Source organism: Delphinus delphis, chromosome 12, assembly GCF_949987515.2.
Source record: "Delphinus delphis chromosome 12, mDelDel1.2, whole genome shotgun sequence".
NCBI lineage: Eukaryota > Metazoa > Chordata > Mammalia > Artiodactyla > Delphinidae > Delphinus > Delphinus delphis.
The window spans coordinates 71,858,827-71,880,007 of record NC_082694.2 but is presented as its reverse complement, the minus strand read 5'-3'; the positions used below and the strand labels follow the sequence as shown (position 1 = coordinate 71,880,007).

The window sequence follows — 21,181 nt, the reverse complement described above, 5'->3', positions numbered from 1 at the left end:
CTAAGTCCGTGCACCACAACTACTGAGTCTGTGCTCTACAGCCCGCGAGCCACAGCTACCGAGCCCGCGTGCCGCAGCCACTGAAGCCCACGCGCCTAGAGCCCATGCTCTGCAGCAAGAGAAGCCACTGCAATGAGAAGCCTGTGCACCGCAACGGAGAGTAGCCCCCACTCACCACAACTAGAGAAAGCCCATGCTCAGCAATGAAGACCCAACGCAGCCAAAAATAAATAATAAATAAATAAATAAATTGAAAAAGAGTAGGGGCATTAGAAGCCTGAGTTCAGTTTCCAGCTCTGCCTACCAATAGCTTTGTCATCTTTGGCAAATTGCTTAAGCTTTTTCTTTACCTAGTAAATGAGGATAAAAACCATATGTGCTAGGGAGGGTGGGAGGGAGGGAGACGCAAGAGGGAAGAGATATGGGAACATATGTATATGTATAACTGATTCACTTTGTTATAAAGCAGAAACTAACACACCATTGTAAAGCAATTATACTCCAATAAAGATGTTAAAAAAACACAAACAAACCAATACGTGCCTTTTAGGTCACTGTGAAGATTGAAAGAGTAAACACATTGAAAGCGCTTAGAAAAGTTCCTAACATGTATTAATAAATGCTTAATAAATATTAGCTATTAAGAGAGGCTTTATAATGTATCATGGCTAGGAGCATAGACTTGGAAGACAGATTAACAGGGTTTGAATTCTGTTTCTGCCACTTACTAGCTGTGTAATCTCTAACATGTAACTTAACCTCTTTGTGACTCATTTTCCTTATCTATAAAATGTGGATAAAAATATCTGCCTTGCAGATCCTGGCACAGTGTAAGCACTATAAAAGTGTTGATTCTTATCTGAGAAATCTGAGAAATTATCTCTCAGTACATTTATGAATTTTCTATGTGACTTTAGAAAAGATCAACCAGAAACCATCCTTTTATCAAACAAACTCTTAGGTAATATTTCTTATATGACAAAATATAAGCACACATACACATACAAAAACAGTAGCTGGGGTGGGCAAAATGGAGGAAGGTGGTCAAAAGGTACAGACTTCCAGTTATAGAATAAATAAGTCATGGGATATAATGTACATCATGGAGACTTTAGTTAATAACACTGTACTGCACATCTGAAAGTTGCCAAGAGAGTAAATCTTGAAAGTTCTTATCACAAGGAAAAAATTCTGTAACTATGCATGGTGATGGATGTTAACAATTAACTAGACATTGTGGTGATTATTTTTCAGTACATACAAGCATTGAATTATTATATTGTATATCTGAAACTAAAATAATGTTGTATGTCAGTTGTACCTCAATTTAAAAAGAAAGAAAGGAAAAAAAAAACCCAGTAGAGTATTAAACCACTACAGATGAAAGTCTTGAGTGGGAAATTTCATTCTGAAGTGTGCAAAGGAGCAAAACTATGATTATGACTGTTCCTCACACCTTACTACCTTTAGTTTCAAGAGTGCTTTGTGTTACCAAAAAGTACATAGTAACCCCCTTTAAAGCCATTTTGAGAGCTTTACAAAGAACACGTTGTTTTTTTACTCTGGACCAGTGGTTTTCAACCTGGTGCAGTTTTGCCCATCCCACCCCCAGAGGCCATCTGGCGTTGTCTAAAGATGTTTTTTATTATTATAACACTGGGGGGTTGGGGGATGTCCATGCTACTGGCCTCTAGTGGTTAACGGCCACAGGTGCTGCTAAACTTCCTACAGTGTACAGGACAGCCTGCCCAACAAAGAATTAACCCTCCCCAAATATCAATGGACTGAAGTTGAGAAAACCCTGCTCTGGACCGCAAGTGTTAATGACTTGCCGAGGCCACTTATCTACTATGTTAATTCAGAAGAGAGTCTCAACTGCAGGCGTGGAGGTAGTGTGTCAGCTCTAGATCCTTTAACTAGAACAATTTGTGTAAATTTTTAGAGAATTAGTGGTTAATAGTGCTTATTTTTCTTTTTTTTGTGTGTGTATAGGGTTTGTGAAACAGGATCTGACCACCAACCTCTTAGTGATAATCAACAAACAAATTGTGAATATTTTGTTGACAGCCTTTTTGAGGAAGCTCAGAAGGTTGGTGCCAAATGTTTGTCTCCCACTGAACAAAAGAAACAGGTAAGTGTCCATAAATTTTTTCTTTCCCAGTGCTTCTCAAAATATGGCCCTTTAGAGGTCAAAACTGTTTTCATAATAATAGTAAGATATTATTTTTTTCACTGTGTTGAGTTTGCACTGATACTGCAAAAGCGATGGTAGGCAAAACTGGCACCTTAGGAGGAATTGAGGTAGTGACACTACTCTGTACACCATATTCTTTCCTTGAACTTGCAGGGGGAAAAAACACTCGTTTCAATTAAAAATTTCCTTGATGAAGCAGTAAAATTTACACATTTCATTAAATCCCAACTCTTTAATACACATCTTACAAATATTCTATGTGATAAAATATGAAGTGTATGTAAAACATTTCTACAGTATACAGAAGTATCTTAAGGAAAAGTATCATTGCTTGAGATACAAGCTGAACAGTCTGCTTTTTCATGGTGTACTGTTTTTACATGAAAGTGATTTACAGACAACTAGTTATTCAGTCTTGGATATTCTGCAGACATTTTCTCAAAATGTATGAAGTAAGTCTGACACTTCAAGGGAAACAACTTACAGTATTTGTTGCAAATGATAAGATATGATTTTATCAACTTTTTTACATGAAAGTAAGAATTTTGATAATCTGCCATCATGCACTTGACAGCTTCCCAAAACTTAAAAGATATTTCTGATAGGATTATTGTCATATTAATAAATGTACCTTTAAGTTTCAGATTCCATGTTCAGATTCTCAACTAAATTTTTTTTTTTGAATAAATTTATTTATTTTTTATTTATTTATTTTTGGTTGCGTTGGGTCTTCGTTGTTGCACGTGGGCTTTCTCTAGTTGCGGCGAGCGAGGGCTACTCTTCGTTGCAGTGTGCATACTTCTCATTGCGATGGCTTCTCTTGTTGCGGAGCACAGGCTCTAGGCGCACAGTCTTCAGTAGTTGTGGCACATGGGCTCAGTAGCTGTGGCTTGCAGGCTCTAGAGTGCAGGCTCTGTAGTTGTGGCACACGGGCTTAGTTTCTCCGCGGCATGTGGGATCTTCCCAGACCAGGGATCGAACCTGTGTCCCCTGCATTGGCAGGCGAATTCTTAACCACTGTGCTACCAGGGAAGTCCCTCAACTTTTTTTTTTTTAAATTGAAGTACAGTTGATTTAAAATGTTGTGTTAGGAAATTCCCTGGCTGTCCAGTAGTTAGGACTCTGAACTTTCCCTGCTGAGGGCACAGGTTCAGTCCCTCACTGGGGAGCTAAGATCCCACAAGCCACACAGCGTGGCCAAAAAAAGAAAAAAGTTGTGTTAGTTTCAGATGTACAGTAAAGTGATTCAGTTTTTTTATATATATATAATATATATAATATATATAATGTACATAAAATATATATATGATATATATAATATAAAATATGTGTAATATATATTCTTTTTCATTATAGGTTATTACGAGTTAGTGAATATAAGTTCCCTGTGCTATGCAGGAGGCCCTTGTTGTTTATCTGTTTTATATGTAGTAGTGTTTATCTGTTAATCCCAAACTCCTAATTTATCCCTCACCCCACCTTTCCCCTTCAGTAGCCATAAGTTTGTTTTCTATATCTATGAGTCTGTTTCTGTTTTGTAAATATATTCACTTGTATCAGTTTTTTAGATTCTACATATGTGTTACCGTGTGATGTTTTCAACTAACTTTTTTTTTTTTTTTTTTTTTTTTTTTTGCAATACGCGGGCCTCGCACTGTTGTGGCCTCTCCCGTTGCGGAGCACAGGCTCCAGACGCGCAGGCGCAGTGGCCATGGCTCACGGGCCTAGCCGCTCCGCGGCATGTGGGATCTTCCCAGACCGGGGCACGAACCTGTGTCCCCTGCATCAGCAGGCGGACTCTCAACCACTGCGCCACCAGGGAAGCCCTCAACTAACTTTTGAGATACTACTACTTACTACATTTTGATGTAGTATCTTGGAAAAGCTATTAAAATGCTTTTTGCAACTATGTATCTGTTTGAGGCTTTTTTTTTTTTTAATGTACTTCAATCAAAATGCCATACCACAGCAGACTGAAGGCAGCAGCAATTATGAGAATCTAGCTGGCTTTTCGAAGTCGGACATTAAAGAGATCCCTTTACTCTAATTTGCCTTTTATTTATTTATTTTTTTTATTATTATTATTTTTGCGATACGCGGGCCTCTCACTGTTGTGGCCTCTCCCGTTGCGGAGCACAGGCTCCGGACACGCAGGCCCAGCAGCCATGGCTCACGGGCCCAGCCGCTCCGCGGCATGTGGGATCTTCCCGGACCCGGGCACCAATAATGGATCTCTTGGACTGAGTCTCTTATTATTTCTCCGGTTTTCCACCTCTTCGTTGTTTTGTTCTATTTTAATTGTAATATTTCTTCAACCTTATATTCAATCCTTTTATTTAATTTCCATTTTAAGTTTCTAAGAGCTCTTTTGCTCACTGAATATTCCCTCCTACTCCCTTTCAAACATCCTCTCTTATATAAGTGTATTAATTATCATTTTTGGATTTTTGTGTTTAAGTTTCTTCTGTTTTCCTCAGTGTCTTCTTTTTTTTTTTTTTTTTTGGCGCATGCAGCTTGTAGGATAGTTCCCTGACCAGGGATTGAACCCTGGGCCCTCAGCAGTGAAAGTACCGGTCCTAACCACTGGACTGCTAGGGAATTCCCCTCCTCAGTATCTTTATGTGCTCTTTTCCTATTTGTTCTGTTCTCATTCTTTTCTTTTCTTTTTTTTAAATTAATTTTTATTGGATTATAGTTGATTTACAATGTTGTATTAGTTTCTGCTGTACAGCGAAGTGAATCAGTTACACATATACATATATCCACTCTTTTTTAGATTCTTTTCCTGTATAGGTTATTACAGAGTATTGAGTAGAATTCCCTGTGCTATACTGTAGGTCCTTATTAGTTGTCTGTTTTATATATGTGTTACTCCCAATCTCCCAATTTATCCCTCCCTGCCACTTTCCCCCTTGGTAACCATAAGTTTGTTTCCTACATCTGTGACTCTATTTCTGTTTTGTAAGTAAGTTCATTTGTACAATTTTTTTAGTTCTCATTCTTTTCTGTGAGTACCATGAGAGCAGAGTCTTGGCAGTTTGGTTATAGGTAAAAAAAAAGAGGTAATATAGTATAGTGGTTAAGAGTATGGATTCCAACCCCAGCTCCACCCTTACTGACTGTGTAATATTGGGCAATTTAATTGATCTGTGTTTCTAATTTCCCATCTATAAAAAGGATAATAATAATAATACCCATCTTCTGTAGATTTTAGGGATTAAATAAATATATGTAGGGAAAGTACTTTAAACAGTGTTTGGTACATGTAAGTGTACACACAAGTGCTCTCTCAGGTAAGTACATAGACAGACAGATAGATAGGCAGGCAGGCTAATAATATATGCTATCATTATTGTGACTGTTTTCCCTAACATCTTAATGGAGTGTCTGTTACGTATTAGGCACTCAATAAACATATGCTGAATGAATAAATGCTAGAGACAAGGGAAGGCCTCTAATAGTCTATTTTCTTAAATGGATTTTTCAGTCCTTCTGTGTTCAGCCTGAAGCATCCCTGCATTCTACTGTATTTCTGAACCTTTCTATATTTCTACAGTGACTTCTTTGATTGAATGAGTGAATAAATAATGTTCTTAGGAGATGATCAACAAGATGTTGAGAGATTAAATATTGATAACAGTAACACTGATAGTTTATATTTGAAGGAATAGCCATTAATTACTCATAGTTTTTTTTTCCCCCTTTATTATTCTTAATGTTCAAAGTCTAATGTTCAAGTCATTTCAAAGTTCTTCTCTAACTGTTGAGAAGTCTGTTCTGGCCAGAAAGCTTTAGTGTCCTCTAAGACAGGGCACAGAATATTTTTGCAAATGACCTCTCTTAAAGAAAATTATTAATGAATTATTTTAAAATATTATTCATTGTTAACCATATTTTATGTGTACATTGTAATTTTTGATATTTTACATTTGAAGCTTGCTGTTAAGAATGGTATATTTAAAAAATTTGTAGCTGTGTGTGGTGATGGATGTTTACACTTATTCTGTAATCATTTTGCAATAGATATATGTATCAAACCATTATGTTGTATACCTAAGACTAATACAATGTTATGTCAGTTATATCTCTATTTTAAAGAAAAGATTGATATATAAAATATACACTGATAGAAGAAAGTTTCAAGGGACTTTTAGTTTATTAGTACATTTCATTTATTACATGATGCATTTTGTTTCTTACTGCTTTGCAGGCAGATGTAAGTATAAAATTATGGAAAAATGGATTCACAGTCAATGATGATTTCAGAAGTTATTCTGATGGTGCAAGTCAGCAGTTTCTGAACTCCATCAAAAAAGGGTAAGCAATCTTTGTAAATAGAGGGATATTTTATTTATTTATTTATTTTAAATTTATTTATTTTTGGCTGTGTTGGGTCTTCATTGCTGCCCACGGGCTTTCTCTAGTTGTGGAGAGTGGGGGCTACTCTTTGTTGCGGTGCGTGGGCTTCTCATTGTGGTAGCTTCTCTTGTTGTGGAGCACAGGCTCTAGGCTCGTGGGCTTCGATAGTTGTGGCACGTGGGCTCAGTAGTTGTGGCTCGAGGCTAGAGCGCAGGCTGAGTAGTCGTGGCGCAAGGGCTTAGTTGCTCCACAGCATGTGGGATCTTCCCGGACCAGGGCTCGAACCCGTGTCCCCTGCATTGGCAGGCGGATTCTTAACCACTGCACCACCAGGGAAGTCCAAGAAGGATATTTTAGATATATTTCATTTAGAAGATTCCTTTTAATGTTGTTCACATGTTCCTATGCATTCAAAGACACTTTTTCTTTTATAAATTCAGATTTTTTCATAAGGTGAGTTTTCTTAAAAGAACCACAGCTGTAATTTTGAAGGGTCAGGAATTTGAATTCTGACCAACCAAAATCTGACTTAAATTAATTCACTTTTTTTTTTTTTTTTTTTTTGCGGTACGGGGCCTCTCCCGTTGTGGAGCACAGGCTCTGGACGCGCAGGCTCAGCAGCCATGGCTCACAGGCCTAGCTGCTCTGCGGCATGTGGGATATTCCCGGACCAGGACACAAACCCGTGTCCCCTGAATCGGCAGGCAGACTCTCAACCACTGCGCCACTAGGGAAGCCCTACGTGTCTTTTTTTTTTTTTTTAAACTGCATTGGGCCTTCCTTGCTGTGTGCAGCTTTCTCTAGTTGCGGTGACTGGGGGCTACTCTTTGTTGCGGTGCGTGGGCTTCTCATTGTGGTGGCTTCTCTTGTTGCAGAGCACAAGCTCTAGGCGTGCGGGCTTCAGTAGTTATGGCACGCGGGCCCAGTAGTTTTGGCTTGCGGGTTCTAGAGCTCAGGCTCAGTAGTTGTGGCACGCAGGCTCAGTAGTTGTGGACACGGGCTCTAGAGCACAGGCTCAGTAATTGTGGCGCACAGGCTTAGTTGCGCCGCGGCATGTGGGATCTTCCCAGACCAGTGCTCGAACCTGTGTCTTCTGCATTGGCAGGCAGATTCCTAACCACTGTGCCACCAGGGAAGTCCCAATATAATATATATATATATATATATATATATATATATATATATTTTTTTTTTTTTTTAAATTTTGACTATCTTGGGACTTCCCTTGTCATGCAGTGGTTAAGAATCCGCCTGCCAGGACTTCCCTGTACTTATTTTGGTCAGTTTTTATTTCAGAAGGGTTGATAGTATTCTACATCTAACCAATTTTTAATATATACATACACATATATAGGTCTCTATGTATGTATATGTACAACGTATATACAGATTTTAAATGGCTCTATATTATGTAATATAATTAATTTGGAATCTTTTTCAAACTAATACAGAAGTTGCAAGTGTGGTACAAAGAACTTTTCTAAAAGTATTTGAGAGTAAGTTGCTAAAGTAAAGTATTCAGGATGATGAGGCATCAGTTTGTATTTTTATTAAAAAGGAAATATATTTTCCTATGTAACCACAATACAACCATCTATTGATGTATAATATTATTACCAATTATTCCTCAGAATGTATTCAAGTTTCACTTTTTATCTTAATATTATCCTTTATAGCAAAAGCATCCAATTCAGAATTACACATTGCTTGTAAATGTCATGTCTCTTTAGTCTCCTTCAGGAGGGAACAGTTTCTCAGTTTTTGTTTTTGTCTGTTTTTAATGACCTTGACACTTGAAGATTATGGGCCCAAATTATGTAGAATGTCTCTCAATTCAGATTTATCTAATTTCGTCCTCGTGATAAGATTAAATTACACATTATTTGTAGTAATATCACAGAAGTAATGCTATCCTAACTTCAGTAGTAAGTTGTTCTTTGCTTTTCTTTATGGTTTTTTGCTTTTCTTTATAATTTTTTCATTTTATCTGTTTTTTTGAACTCTGTGTAAATGCAATGTGTTTATTTTTTGTGTCTACTTAACTTATTTCTTTGGGATATTCATCCATGTTGTTGCATATAGCTATAGTTGGCATGAATCCCAGAAGCAGTATAAGAAAGATAAATTTGATTATGTAAAATCAAATGCCAAACTGGGAATACTTGTTTCTCGTATATCCTGTAAATGGAATATATACATATTTCTTACAAGTCAGTAAGAAAAAGATAAAAAGAGTATTTTATGTTTGTACCATTTGATCTACTTTATAACAGAATAACTGTGCATGTGGTAAAAATGAATGACATATATCCATATACTAACATGAGAAAATTTCTGTGGTATATTGCTTTTTTTTTTTTTTAAGCAGTTTGCAAAATACAGAATAGTGTACATAGAATGATACCATCTTTGGAAAAAATATAATTATTATGTGGAATTTTACTATATAGAGAGAAAATTTAGGAGATACACTGCAAAGATTTTTATTAGAGTGAGAGTGGAATTATAAGGACTGTCACTTTTGGGGGAGGGGGCTGTCATTTTCTTTCTTAAGTCTACATGTGTTTACATTTTTTTATGTCTTGTTTTTCTAGAACCAGCATGTAGCTATATTTTCATTTTAAAGAATGAAATAAGAGCTTGATTTTTCTCTATTATTTTAAATACATTTAGTTTTTATTGTATAGAATATATATGCCTCTTATTTCTGTATATTTTTCTATTCTTTTTACATGCACAGTATGTTTTTCAGAGAAAGAAAAAACATATTAGGGGCTTTATCACTTTCTTTCTTTACTTTCCAAGAGAATTACCTTTAGAATTACAGGGAGTTTTTGATAAAGAGGAGGTCGATGTTAAAGTTGAAGATAAGAAAAATGAAGTATGTATGTCAACGAAACCTGTGTTCCAGCCCTTCTCAGGACAGGGTCACAGACTGGGAAGGTGAGTAGGCTCATGATCTGTAATTTCCATAAGCAGAGGTTTGACTAATATTCAGCTTGTCATTATTTTACTATGTAGACCACATATATAGAGTTATCATTTCTCCCATTGGAAATGAGATTTTTCATGTTAACTTTTATGAGAACTTCTAAGTCATATTCACCTTAGTGTAAATTAACATATGCTGGCACTATACTAAAAAGTCATGGTGGCTGTTTTGGTTTTGTCTGATCAAAAGTGCCTGGCTTAAAAAAAAAAAAAAAAGTGCCTGGCTTAATGAGGATATTGGGCAAAATTGGGTGGCTAAATCATTTTTTCTCCCTTGCACCCACCACTTGAGTTTTGCCGTTAATGTCACAGAGTACATAGGCTAGCTTTTGGATACAGGGTTCTGTATTATAGTTACCAATGCCTTCAGCATTGTGTTCTCTGATCAGTATCTGAATTTTGAGGTAATAAAAGTGAAATAATGCCTGATAAAGTTAGTATCGGTATCAGAGCCTTTAATTATTGGGTTGGCCAAGAAGTTCGTTCGGGTTTTTCATAAGCTCTTCCAAAAAACCCGAACGACCTTTTTGACCAGCCCAATATTTTCAAACTTTGCAGTATTCATCTTATCTAATTATGCCTGTGGCAGAATATGCAAAGAGGTTAACTATAGGATTGCTTTCATTTTTATGAATTCTCATATATTAATTATCAAGATTGGTAAGTTATATAAATGCATATTCATCCACACATGTAAAAATATCCCAATGTGACTTTCAGAGTGATGAGGGAATACTTTGTTTCCTTTCATTTCCTTTATAACCCAAGGACTGTTCTCTACAGAGAACTTACAATTTCTTTTAGAAATTTTAACCTGGGGAGTAGGTAAAGGTAAAGTCCATAGATCTGTCAGCACTATAAAATTGTTCTGTAAGGCATGATTCAAATACATAGGTATACTCTTCAAGTATACTTGCGTAACAGTCCACAAGCTTACAACTTACTTATATGTGCATAATTTTATTAGATTCTTATGATCATCATGTATAATGGATATAACTGATATTAATACCTTTATGTGTTAGGGAACAGCTGTGACTAGCTAAAATCTTCCTAAAAGCTATACTTACTGTAAAGTTTTTATAGTAATGGTTTAATGATAAAGTTCTGCTTAATGAAAAACATGCATCTGACTTGTTTTCTGGATTTTCTTAGTGCTACACCAAAAATTGTTTCTAAAGCGAAGACTATTGAAGTTGAGAATAAAAATAAGTTGTCTACTGTCCCACTAAACAGTCTGGAACCCATCACTAATATACAGATCTGGTTAGCCAATGGGGAAAGGATTGTCCAGAAATTTAACATTTCTCATAGGTGAGTCTTCCATTTCATTATTAGTCTGATTTGTTCCCTAAGTTTTAATTGTATTTCTTCTTTTCAGGTCAGTCAACAGCTATTTTTAAGAACTAAGGATCTTAATAAATAGTTCTCTAAACATAATGTTTCATGACAATGGAAATTCTTGGACATTAATATAGTATTTTCAGTCTGTTTTATGGATTATCATTTCATTAGTTTTCCTGTTTATCTAGATACATAATTTTAAAAGCATTATTTTTAATATGTTTTTAAGTTGATCGTTAGCATTATGTGTGTATTTTTCTGTTAATTGTAGAAAAGGAATGATAATGCAGGAAAGTACTGAAAGAAATTGAAATCAAGTTAAATTCCATTACCCAGAGATAATCACTACTACTAGTTTGATGGATTTTTCCAGTCTTTTATCTCGTCTTAAAATGTTTTTTCATTTTAATTAAAGTAGGAACATATTGTATATAGGTTTCCAAGTCCCTGGGACCTCCTTTAAACTTTTTACATCTTCCCATCATTCTTTGAGCATTTTCTTGTTTATTGGCACAAAATTTTTTTTCAGGTTCGTTCTGTACGTTTTCTAAGAAGCCCTGGTTCTTTTTAGTGGCCAAGGGTATTGAGGATCTGGTTACTAGGTATACTTATTGCCAGCATTCCCAGGCCCTCTGAGTGGAAAGAGCTACAGGTGTCTATACATACATACACATATGCATATATATACACACACTAACACACACATTTACAAATGTATTTCTATATCTTTGCATAGCGAAAACCATGAGTTCACATAGATAGCTCTAATTTCAATCCACCACCACAGGGTTTATTCTAGTTTTCCCCTTTCCATATTTATAATTAACTTCTTCACTTTCTTCAGTTTAACTTTCTTCAGTGAGAAACCTGGCTCCAGTTACTCTCAATATATTTATTTATTTTTTAAAAATATTTATTTATTTATTGGTTGTGCTGGATCTTAGTTGCGTCAGGCGGGCTCCTTAGTTGCGGCTTGAGGGCTCCTTAGTTGTGGCATGTGAACTCTTAGTTGTGGTATGCATGTGTGATCTAGTTCCCTGACCAGGAATTGAACCAGGGCCCCCTTCATTGGGAGCACAGAGTCTTAACCTCTGTGCCACCAGGAAAGCCCCCAATATATTTATTTACTAATCAGTTCTCCTACATGTAACCAGTCTCCTTCTTCTACTGCTGCCTCCTCCCCAGCCTGGAAACCTCCCTCTTCCTGCTGGGTCTCTTGACATATCACATCATGCCAATGACCTGTTTGCCCTCCTGGGCTCTGGCAGTCAGTGCTGCCTATCCTCCCCTATGAGTGGTCACTTGCCACCTCTTTCTGGTTCTGACACACTGCAGTTGGCCCCTCCTCTGTATGAATGCTCTTTTTATTCTGCTTGAGACAGCCTGCTGTGTACCATCTCTCCTATATTCCTAACCCAACTTGGCTTCTGACACTCTGCACTGAGCACCTCTTCTGTGTGGACACACTCCTAACCCTGCTCATACTGCAACCGTCCCCACCTGCCTCCCTCTACATGGGCGCACTCCTCGTGCTGGTCAGACTCTGACACCAGGAAGCTGGGCCGCTTTCCTGTGCAGATGCCCTCTTCACCCAACCTGGACTTGGATTCCCTGATCTGGGCCACCACAACTCCCTCTCATATCTGGCCTGTATGCCAGTAGGTTCTCATTATTATCTATTTTATACATAGTAGTGTATATATGTCAATCCCACTCTCCCAGTTCGTCTCACCCTACCCTTCCCCCCTTGGTAACCATAAGTTTGTTCTCTACAACTCAGGTTTGTTTCTTTTTAGGGAAATAAACTATTTTAATCCCAACTTCTTTGTCTAGAAAAATACTTCTGGCATTTTCAATAACAAATAGTCACCTACCATTTTTTTTCCCTGAATGACTTGAAGCATTTAAAAACCTTTGACTGGCCAATGGTATTTATTAAGTGATAATTAACCAAGCTTTGTTTTTTAATTGGAATGTTTAGTCCAGTTTTTATAATGTTTTATAATATCCTGAACTAGTTAGGTTTAAGGCTACCATCTTGCTCTTTTTTTTCTCTTTACCTCATGGCTTTTTATTCTTCATTCCTCCTTTCTTGCCTCTTTTTGAGCTTAATGAGTATTATTTTTTATCCTCTCATAGCTTTTTAGATTGGCATTTCTTTATTCTTGTAGTAGTATTGCAGAGATCACAGTACACATTTTTAATTTTTACTGCCCAGTTCCTTTAATCTTTATTGGGTTTTTTTGTATTTATATTCTTTGCCATAAGCTTTAGCCTTTCATTATCCAATTTTTGGTACCCAATAAATACAAGTGACCATTTTCTTGATTTTGTTGGTAACCTGCACAGATTAACAGAGTAGCAATTGGTGAATTTGATTGAATGGGAAAATTCTGTCTTTGGTGATGTCATATTTCATTAATTCTTGTTTGCACATTTTTTCACATTTTAGCATCTCTGGAATGGGGATACATCCTTATAATTTCTTGTTGGCCATATGGCAGTAATGACACAATTGTCTTTGCCTTGGCATCTGCCTCAAAGCATGCAGAACAGGTGTCAGCTCAATGAAGGATCATCCCAGAGACAGTAGTGGAGCACTTTTCAAAGTACTGCTGTATCATCAACACACCCGATGATACAGAAGGGAGTATTATGTGGAAAAACATGTACATCAATGAACTGAATCAGAAGTGATTTGAAGGATCTGAGTCTGAATAACGTTCAACTGTTAGGAATGACTTAACCATTTTATTCTAATCTTATTATGGAAGTAAGTGATTTGATGAATGTTTGTGTGAAAATTAGTTAAAAGTGCTCTTTCAATAAGTATAAAAATTCTAAGTGTTTAAGAAACTATTTTGTCATAATCTGGATTTTTAAAAATTTTAGTAGTATATAAAATGACAAGTCTTAGAATCAGTGGCATCTCGGGGGGGTTTTTTTGGCCGTGCCACCTGGCTTGCAGGATCTCAGTTCCCTGACCAGGGATTGAACCTAGGCCATGGCAGTGAAAGCCCAGCATCCTAACCACTAGGCCACCAGGGAACTCCCAGTGGCATCTTAATTTCGATGAACTGTATACGTACTTTCCCTTTCTAAATACACACGCATATACTTACATGAACATAACTTTGAGCTATCTTCAAGATAGCAGTGATTGGGAGGACTTCCCTGGTGGCGCAGTGGTTAAGAATCCACCTGCCAATGCAGGGGACACGGGTTCGAGCTCTGGTCTGGGAAGATCCCACATACCGCGGAGCAACGAAGCCTGTGCACCACAACTACTGAGCCTGCACTCTAGAGCCTGCGAGCCACAACTGCTGAGCCCATGTGCCACAACTACTGAAGCCCACACGCCTAGAGCCTGTGCTCTGTAACAAAGACAAGCCACCACAATGAGAAGCACGTGCACTGCAACGAAGAGTAGCTCCCGCTTGCCGCAACTAAAGAAAGCCCGCGTGCAGCAACGAAGATCAAATGCAGCCAAAAATAAATAAATAATTTTTTAAAAATCACTGTTATTAAAAAAAAAGCTTGCAGTGATTATATTACATTATAGTGTTTATTATACTAACTGAAAATCTACGTGCACTGGTTTAAGAATTATCTTAACTAGATTTGAAGCACAGCCTGATGTGGTATTGAAGAGGTACAGCCTGTGTCTGTGTAGGATTACTGGTTGGACCATTTCTGATCCATTCAGAGCAAGATATGTAGATATTTCTGTTATAGAAACTTTCAGGCATATGCAAAAGCAAAGATATGATATAATGATCCATCATCACTCAGTTCCCACTGAACTATGTTAAGCAAATCCCAGACTTCATATAGTTTCATATGTAGATATTTCAGAATGTGTTTCTAAAAAATAGAGACTCAAAATGTAACTCTAATACCCTTGTCACATCTAAGATAAGGAATAGTAATTCCTGACTATTATCAGGGGTGAACCTTTAAAAGATAGCCCAAGTGAGTAGTTACATCAACATAATTTGATTATTCTGGATTAACATAGCCAGGTATCATCACAAGTTATTACCTTAAATTAACTAATTCAGGTTTTCATAAAATTATATTAATAGTTTGTGCTATTTTACAGGGTAAGCCACATCAAAGACTTCATCGAAAAATACCAAGGATCACAAAGAAGTCCTCCCTTTTCCCTGGCAACAGCTCTTCCTTTCCTCAAATTACTAGATGAAACACTCACACTGGAAGAAGCCAATTTACAGAATGCTGTAATCATTCAGAGACTCAAAAAAACCGCTGAACCTTTTAAAGAACTTTTATAACATTGATTTTTGATACACTAAGTGGAAGGTTTCCAGAAAAATGATGGTCATAAGTGGACATGTACACCAAAATCGGGGGGAAGTCAGATTTGCTGAGCTTTGCACTATTTAACTCCCTCCTGATGAGAAGATTTTAAAATAAGTACAAGTTAGGAAAATAAACTATGACTGGAAACTATATTCAATGAACTTTTCCCAGAAGGCTACTCAGAAAGAAAAATAGACTTATTTTCAAATACCAGTTATTTAACGTAAGATATATTAAATAACTATATCATTTAAAATCTTAATACGGTATAAATTAGCAAATATGTTCATAGCATCTTTCATTCAAACATCATTCCCAAACAGCAGTGATTTGTTTAAATGTTAGCTGTCTCAGATTTTTTTAAATAGCAATACATTAAAAAATTATACATGGCAGGTTAAAAACATCAATGCAATTTTTTTATATCTGAGATACAATCAAAAGGCTGAAAGGAACTGCTTTCACCACAGCTATGCCTCACCCTCAGAAGTGTTCCCAATTTGCATTGTCTAGTGGCAAGATACACTCAAATATTAACTTGGCAACAATATCTGGGATGTATTTTCATTTAAGAATAAAATGTGTGGCTTAGTATAATGTCAGTATCAATCTGCTGACATACATTTCAACATTTTCTAAACGTATAAATTTAAAAGAATTCTTTTTTCTCTAGGAACCGCAGTTTATCCCCTACTTTATTTTCTTTCAGAAATTAGGGGTTTGGGGGCATCCCTGGTGGCGCAGTGGTTGAGAGTCCGCCTGCAGATGCAGGGGACACAGGTTCGTGCCCCGGTCCAGGAAGATCCCACATGCCGCGGAGCGGCTGGGCCCGTGAGCCATGGCCGCTGAGCCTGCGTGTCCGGAGCCTGTGCTCCGCAATGGGAGAGGCCACAACAGTGAGAGGCCCGCGTACCGCCAAAAAAAAAAAAAAAAAAATTAGGGGTTTGTTCTTAGTTAACATTTGGAGCGGGCCATTTGTTTGCCACCACTCACATAGAATCTAATGCTAGTGTTGTCACGTTACTAATTAACATTTTTTAAATGCGTCATGTAAAGTATGGTTTTCTATTTCATACATCACACAGCCCATTTATATATTAAAGGATTTATTACATTATGATGTCAGTAAGGAAAACATGCTAGATTTTTAACTAAAACTGGTTACACTTCAGTATTTCCCTGTCAGATTAAATCCCCTTGCCTGACAATAAGTTTAAGAAGCTTTTTGCAGACGATCTATTGAATCATATTTAAAGTGAAATATACATTGAATGTGCCAAGGAACTAAGTGGCCATGCCTAACAGCAGTAATGTTCATAGGGTGCTGGATGTCTGCTGGAAAGAGCAGTTCTCAAACTTTTTGGTCTCAAGACCTTTTGTTTATGTGGGTTATAAATACTAATATATTTAAAATAAAAAAGTTATAAAATATTCATTAAAAATAATAAACATGTTAATATAAAGAACATATTTATGAAAAATGTCTATTTTCCAAAATTTAAAAAGATTTAGTGAGAAACGTGGCATTGTATTTCATTTTTTCTAAATACCTTTACTGTGTGATTTAAAGAAGACAGATGGAATCTCATCTGCTTCTGTATGTCTGTTGCAGTATCACACATCATGTAGCCTATAGTAAATGCTACTGTACATTCATGAGAAAGTGAAAAACAGCAAATAACGTCTTAGTATAATTATGAAAATAGTTTTGACCTTGCAGAACCCTTGCAAGAGCTAGTCTTATAAAGCAGTGATTTGCAGTGATTCTCAGGCCTTAATATGTAAGAATCACTTGGGAAGCTTTTCAGAATGCCTATTACCTGCCACCTACCACACACATTTTAACAATTCATTGTATTTGGGATGGGTTCCAGATGTCTACATTTTTAATCCCAAGTAATTCTTAGGTATGTAGTAGGAGAACCAGTCTTCAGGAAATCCTGCACTAAGCTTCCACCCTAATAAAATAAAACCTGTGTGCTGCATCATGGACAGTGCAAGACTCAACTGAAATCGGACTGTTAGACCTTTAAATTTTATTGTAGTCCACCAGTTTGTTCTTAGACTGTCCTCCCCCCCTTTAATTCTGAACTAATCATGAGATAAACCTGTGCTTTATCTTCTGTAAGCACAGCTGAGACAAGGCTGCAACATTTAAATGAGGTTTTTATTAAAGGCTCAGGGATAACAAAAGGGAAATATACACATAACTAGATGACCAGATTTATAAGATATATCTTATGTTTGAAGTTCATTTTGAGAATGCTTCCTTTTCTAGCTCTCAGCCTTCTAGGTGGTAGAGGTCTTTTTATCAAGAAGAGGGAGAACAAAGGAGAGCCTTTTCCTTTTGTCATTTACCCTCAGAAATGAACAGATATATAATAGAAAATATTTATTGTCTGTAACGTTTACATCTGTGGTAGAGTCATCTCTTTAGTAAAACAAAAATAATGGCATTCTTAAAAAAAATGAGGGGATGGTAAAATCAGATGTGACGTAAGTCATTGTTAATATATTTTCAAGAATCTGTAAGAAAATGTTTCATGTAGGCCTATCATGAAGCATTTTATAATTTTCATTTGCATAAATATAAGTCAATTTTTGATTCTCCATATATTTCTATAAAGGGGCTTCTTGTTGGAAATATTTTTCTTGTACATATAAAAAGGCCTCCTTTGTGGATTTTCCAGTTTATAGTAATAACCAGAAGACACATTAGAGGTTTTCTTGTGTGTACATGCAGAATACACCCCAGAGAGAAGTTCTGTAGAGAAAGACCTGTCATCAGCAAGAACCCTCATTTTTGTAACTGTGAAAACTCTAATTAATGTGGATGATATTCTTAAAGGTTTTCTAAAGTGAGAACCATCTGATAAAGCTTTTTACATTAAAGTTTAAAATTCTAAAGTTGTTAATTAAATATGTAGAATACCCAAAACATGTTGACTTTAGAAAACAAACTGAATTTAGCAAGGGAAGGCAAACTTGAAAATAAAGCCAGCATCTTAGATGTGGAATATAATTTGACCTAAGTAGTTGTTTCAAAAGTGGCATCAATCAGTTTAAAACCATTGTTGGGGGTGATATGCAGTATCTAATTTTACAGATTCTAATTCATTGGTTAAATTACTATGCATTATCCAGGTTCTAAAGGTGATCTTATTTATTTTATATACTTCTGTCATTCAGAATACTTTTCATTATACTTAATTGTGTTGAAATTATGTATGCATCTATTTCAGTGCCTTAAAGTATTTTGAAAGCAATCTTGCTAATGGTTAAAGAACTGTCGTCTTGAAGATGAAATACTTACTGTTCATTAAAAGGATCAGTGAGATAATTTACATTTGTTTGTTATGAAATAGTTACATATGGATGCATTTGTCATTTTTATTTGGCAAAGTCATTCAGTTTGAGAATCAACAAACATTTATTAGGTACTTTCTGTTTACCAGGTACTTTAACCAATGTTACTTTCATTTAGTACTCAGAAGTGTTAAAATGTGGTATTTTTAATACTAACTCAATGGTTGTGTTTATTTCTTACACCATCCTTTGTGTCCTTAGTTGAACTAGCATGAAGACTCCTTAGTAAGATTTACCCCTTTACTCTTAGTACAAACCATTTAATTTAAACATTGCTCATCACACTGAATCTTCAAATAGAAGTGGCTTATTCAGTAGACTGATATTTGGCTCTTTGTCACTTGATTTAACTGTATGTTTTTTGCACAGATAATTCATATTCATTGGAGAAAATTATACCGTTATGCTACAATGATCTTTAGCTCACCTGTTATTCCACCATTCAGAGATAACCACTAATAACATTGGTGTGCATCCTTTCAGATGTTTTGAAGTGTATCAGTCTTTAGTTTTATTTCAAAAGACAGGCTTCTTGATTATTGTCGGCCTGTTTTATTTATTGAAGTCTATTTGTCTTTAAAAATTGCATTAGGAATATACCATCACTTTAAGCAGAATAGTAACTGTTAGGGAAAAAAATGCCTTTTAGTTACATTTCTGTGCAAAAAAGGGAGGGAGGTGTTTTTTGTTTTTATTCTGTTGCCCACTTCCCTTCAAAAGTAAAATTGTGGTAGTACATGCAACACAGTGTAAGTATTGTGAGTGAAGTGTTTCCAAACCTGCTGAAATTGCGTATAAAGTGTTGTGTTCAAACGTAAATTATCCAAAGAAACTCATCTTGAGTTTGTTTAGTTTCCAAGAAATTAAATATTTAACACATGCATTATCTAGTTATCTTTGCACTATTTGCTAGGGCTGCAATCAAGGAAACTGAAGGTACCCATTTTCTAGATTAAGGAATTGAGGCATAGAAAATGGGATGACTTGCTTTATACTGGGTAGTGTATACTTTCAGGTTAGATTTAGCTGTAATGGGAAATCCAAAATAATAATGGCTTACAGAATACATTTTATTTTATTTCCCATGCAGAAGTCCAGAGGGAAGCAGTTCAGAGCTGCTAGATCAAAAGTCATGACTCCAGTATTGTTAATCTGCGGATCTCAGCACCAGTTAACTTGAGGTCTTCAGATAGCCTGTTGGCACCAGCCATCACATTTGCATTTCATCATTTCATCCAATAGAAGAAGCATACCCATTCCCTTTTTGAAAAAAGCTATTGAGATGTAATTCACATACCTTACAATTCACCCATTTAAAGTGTACAACTCAGTGTTTTTTTAGTATATTCACAGGATTGTGCAGCCATCACAATCTGATTTTAGAACATTTTTATCTCTGAAAGAAACCCCATGGGGCTTCCCCTGGTGGCGCAGTGGTTGAGAGTCCGCCTGCCGATGCAGGGGACACGGGTTCGTGCCCCGGTCCGGGAAGATCCCACATGCCGCGGAGCGGCTGGGCCCGTGAGCCATGGCCGCTAAGCCTGTGCATCCGGAGCCTGTGCTCTGCAACGGGTGAGGCCACAACAGTGAAAGGCCCATGTACCGCAAAAAAATAAATATAAAAAATAAAAGAAACCCTATTAATAGCCTTTCTCCACCCTCAGTTCTAGACAGCCACAAGTCTACATTCTTTCTATAGGTTTATTTATTTGGACATTTTCATGTAAATGGAATCATACAATATGTGGTCTTTTGTGACTGGCTTTATTCACGACATAATGTTTTCAAGGTTCATCCATGTCGTTTTATTGCTGAATAATAGTCCATTGTATGAATATTCCTAACATCCTAAACAGCCATTAGTTGATGGACATTTAGGTTGTTTCCACTTTTTAGCTATTAAAAATAGTGCTGCTATGAACATTTGTGTTCAGGTTGTTGCGTGATCATGTTTTCATCTCTGTTAACATCCTCAGGAGTGGAATAAATGCTGGGTCATATAATTTCATACTTAACTTTTGAAGAACTGCCAAACTTCTCCAAAGCACCTGCACAGTTTACATGCCCACTAGCAATGTATGATTTTCCATATTCTCCCCAACGCTTGTTACTGTCTTTTTATATAATTATAGCCCTCCTAGTGGAGTGGTATCTTGTAGTTTTGCATTTCCCTAATGACATGAATATCTTTTCATGTGCCTTTTGTCCATTTGTCTGTCTTGGAGAAATATCTATTCAAATCCTCCACCTAATTTTTAATTGGGCTGTCTTTTTACTGTTTAGTTTTGAGTTCTTTATATATTCCAGTACAAATCCTTATGATTTGCAAACATTCCTCCCATTCTGTGGGTCGTCTTTTCACTGGTTGCATAGGTTACAACACAAAGTTTTTCATTTAGATGTAGTCCAACTTATGCTTGTGGCATCCTATCTAAGAAACATTTGTCTAACCCAAGATTATGAAGATATGCTCCTGCTTTCTTCTAAGAGTTTTATAGTTTTAGCCTTTACACGTAGGTCTGTGATGGGTTTTCAGTTAATTTTTGTATATGATGTGACCCCTTCCCTTTTAAGGACCTTTCTGGGAAATTGCTTACACCACTC

At 36.5% G+C, this 21,181-nt stretch overlaps 1 protein-coding gene across 6 annotated transcripts in view; it reads left to right on the top strand.

Moving 5' to 3' along the window:
* The window catches only part of UBXN2A (UBX domain protein 2A), a 41,108-nt gene extending 20,254 nt beyond the window's left edge, over positions 1-20,854 (top strand). For 4 of the 6 annotated variants that reach the window (XM_060027037.1, XM_069541286.1, XM_060027035.2 and 1 more), the window contains 5 exons: positions 1,993-2,131; positions 6,405-6,511; positions 9,359-9,496; positions 10,700-10,858; positions 14,991-20,854. In XM_060027037.1, coding sequence (XP_059883020.1) covers positions 1,993-2,131; positions 6,405-6,511; positions 9,359-9,496; positions 10,700-10,858; positions 14,991-15,183 — 736 coding nt within the window. In that variant the 3' untranslated portion in view covers positions 15,184-20,854. Of the gene's footprint in view, positions 1-1,992; positions 2,132-6,404; positions 6,512-9,358; positions 9,497-10,699; positions 10,859-13,340; positions 14,420-14,990 lie in introns of those variants that run through there. The other 2 variants (XR_009521484.2, XM_060027038.2) reach the window with 2 other exon arrangements.
* Positions 20,855-21,181: the final 327 nt, after the last annotated feature.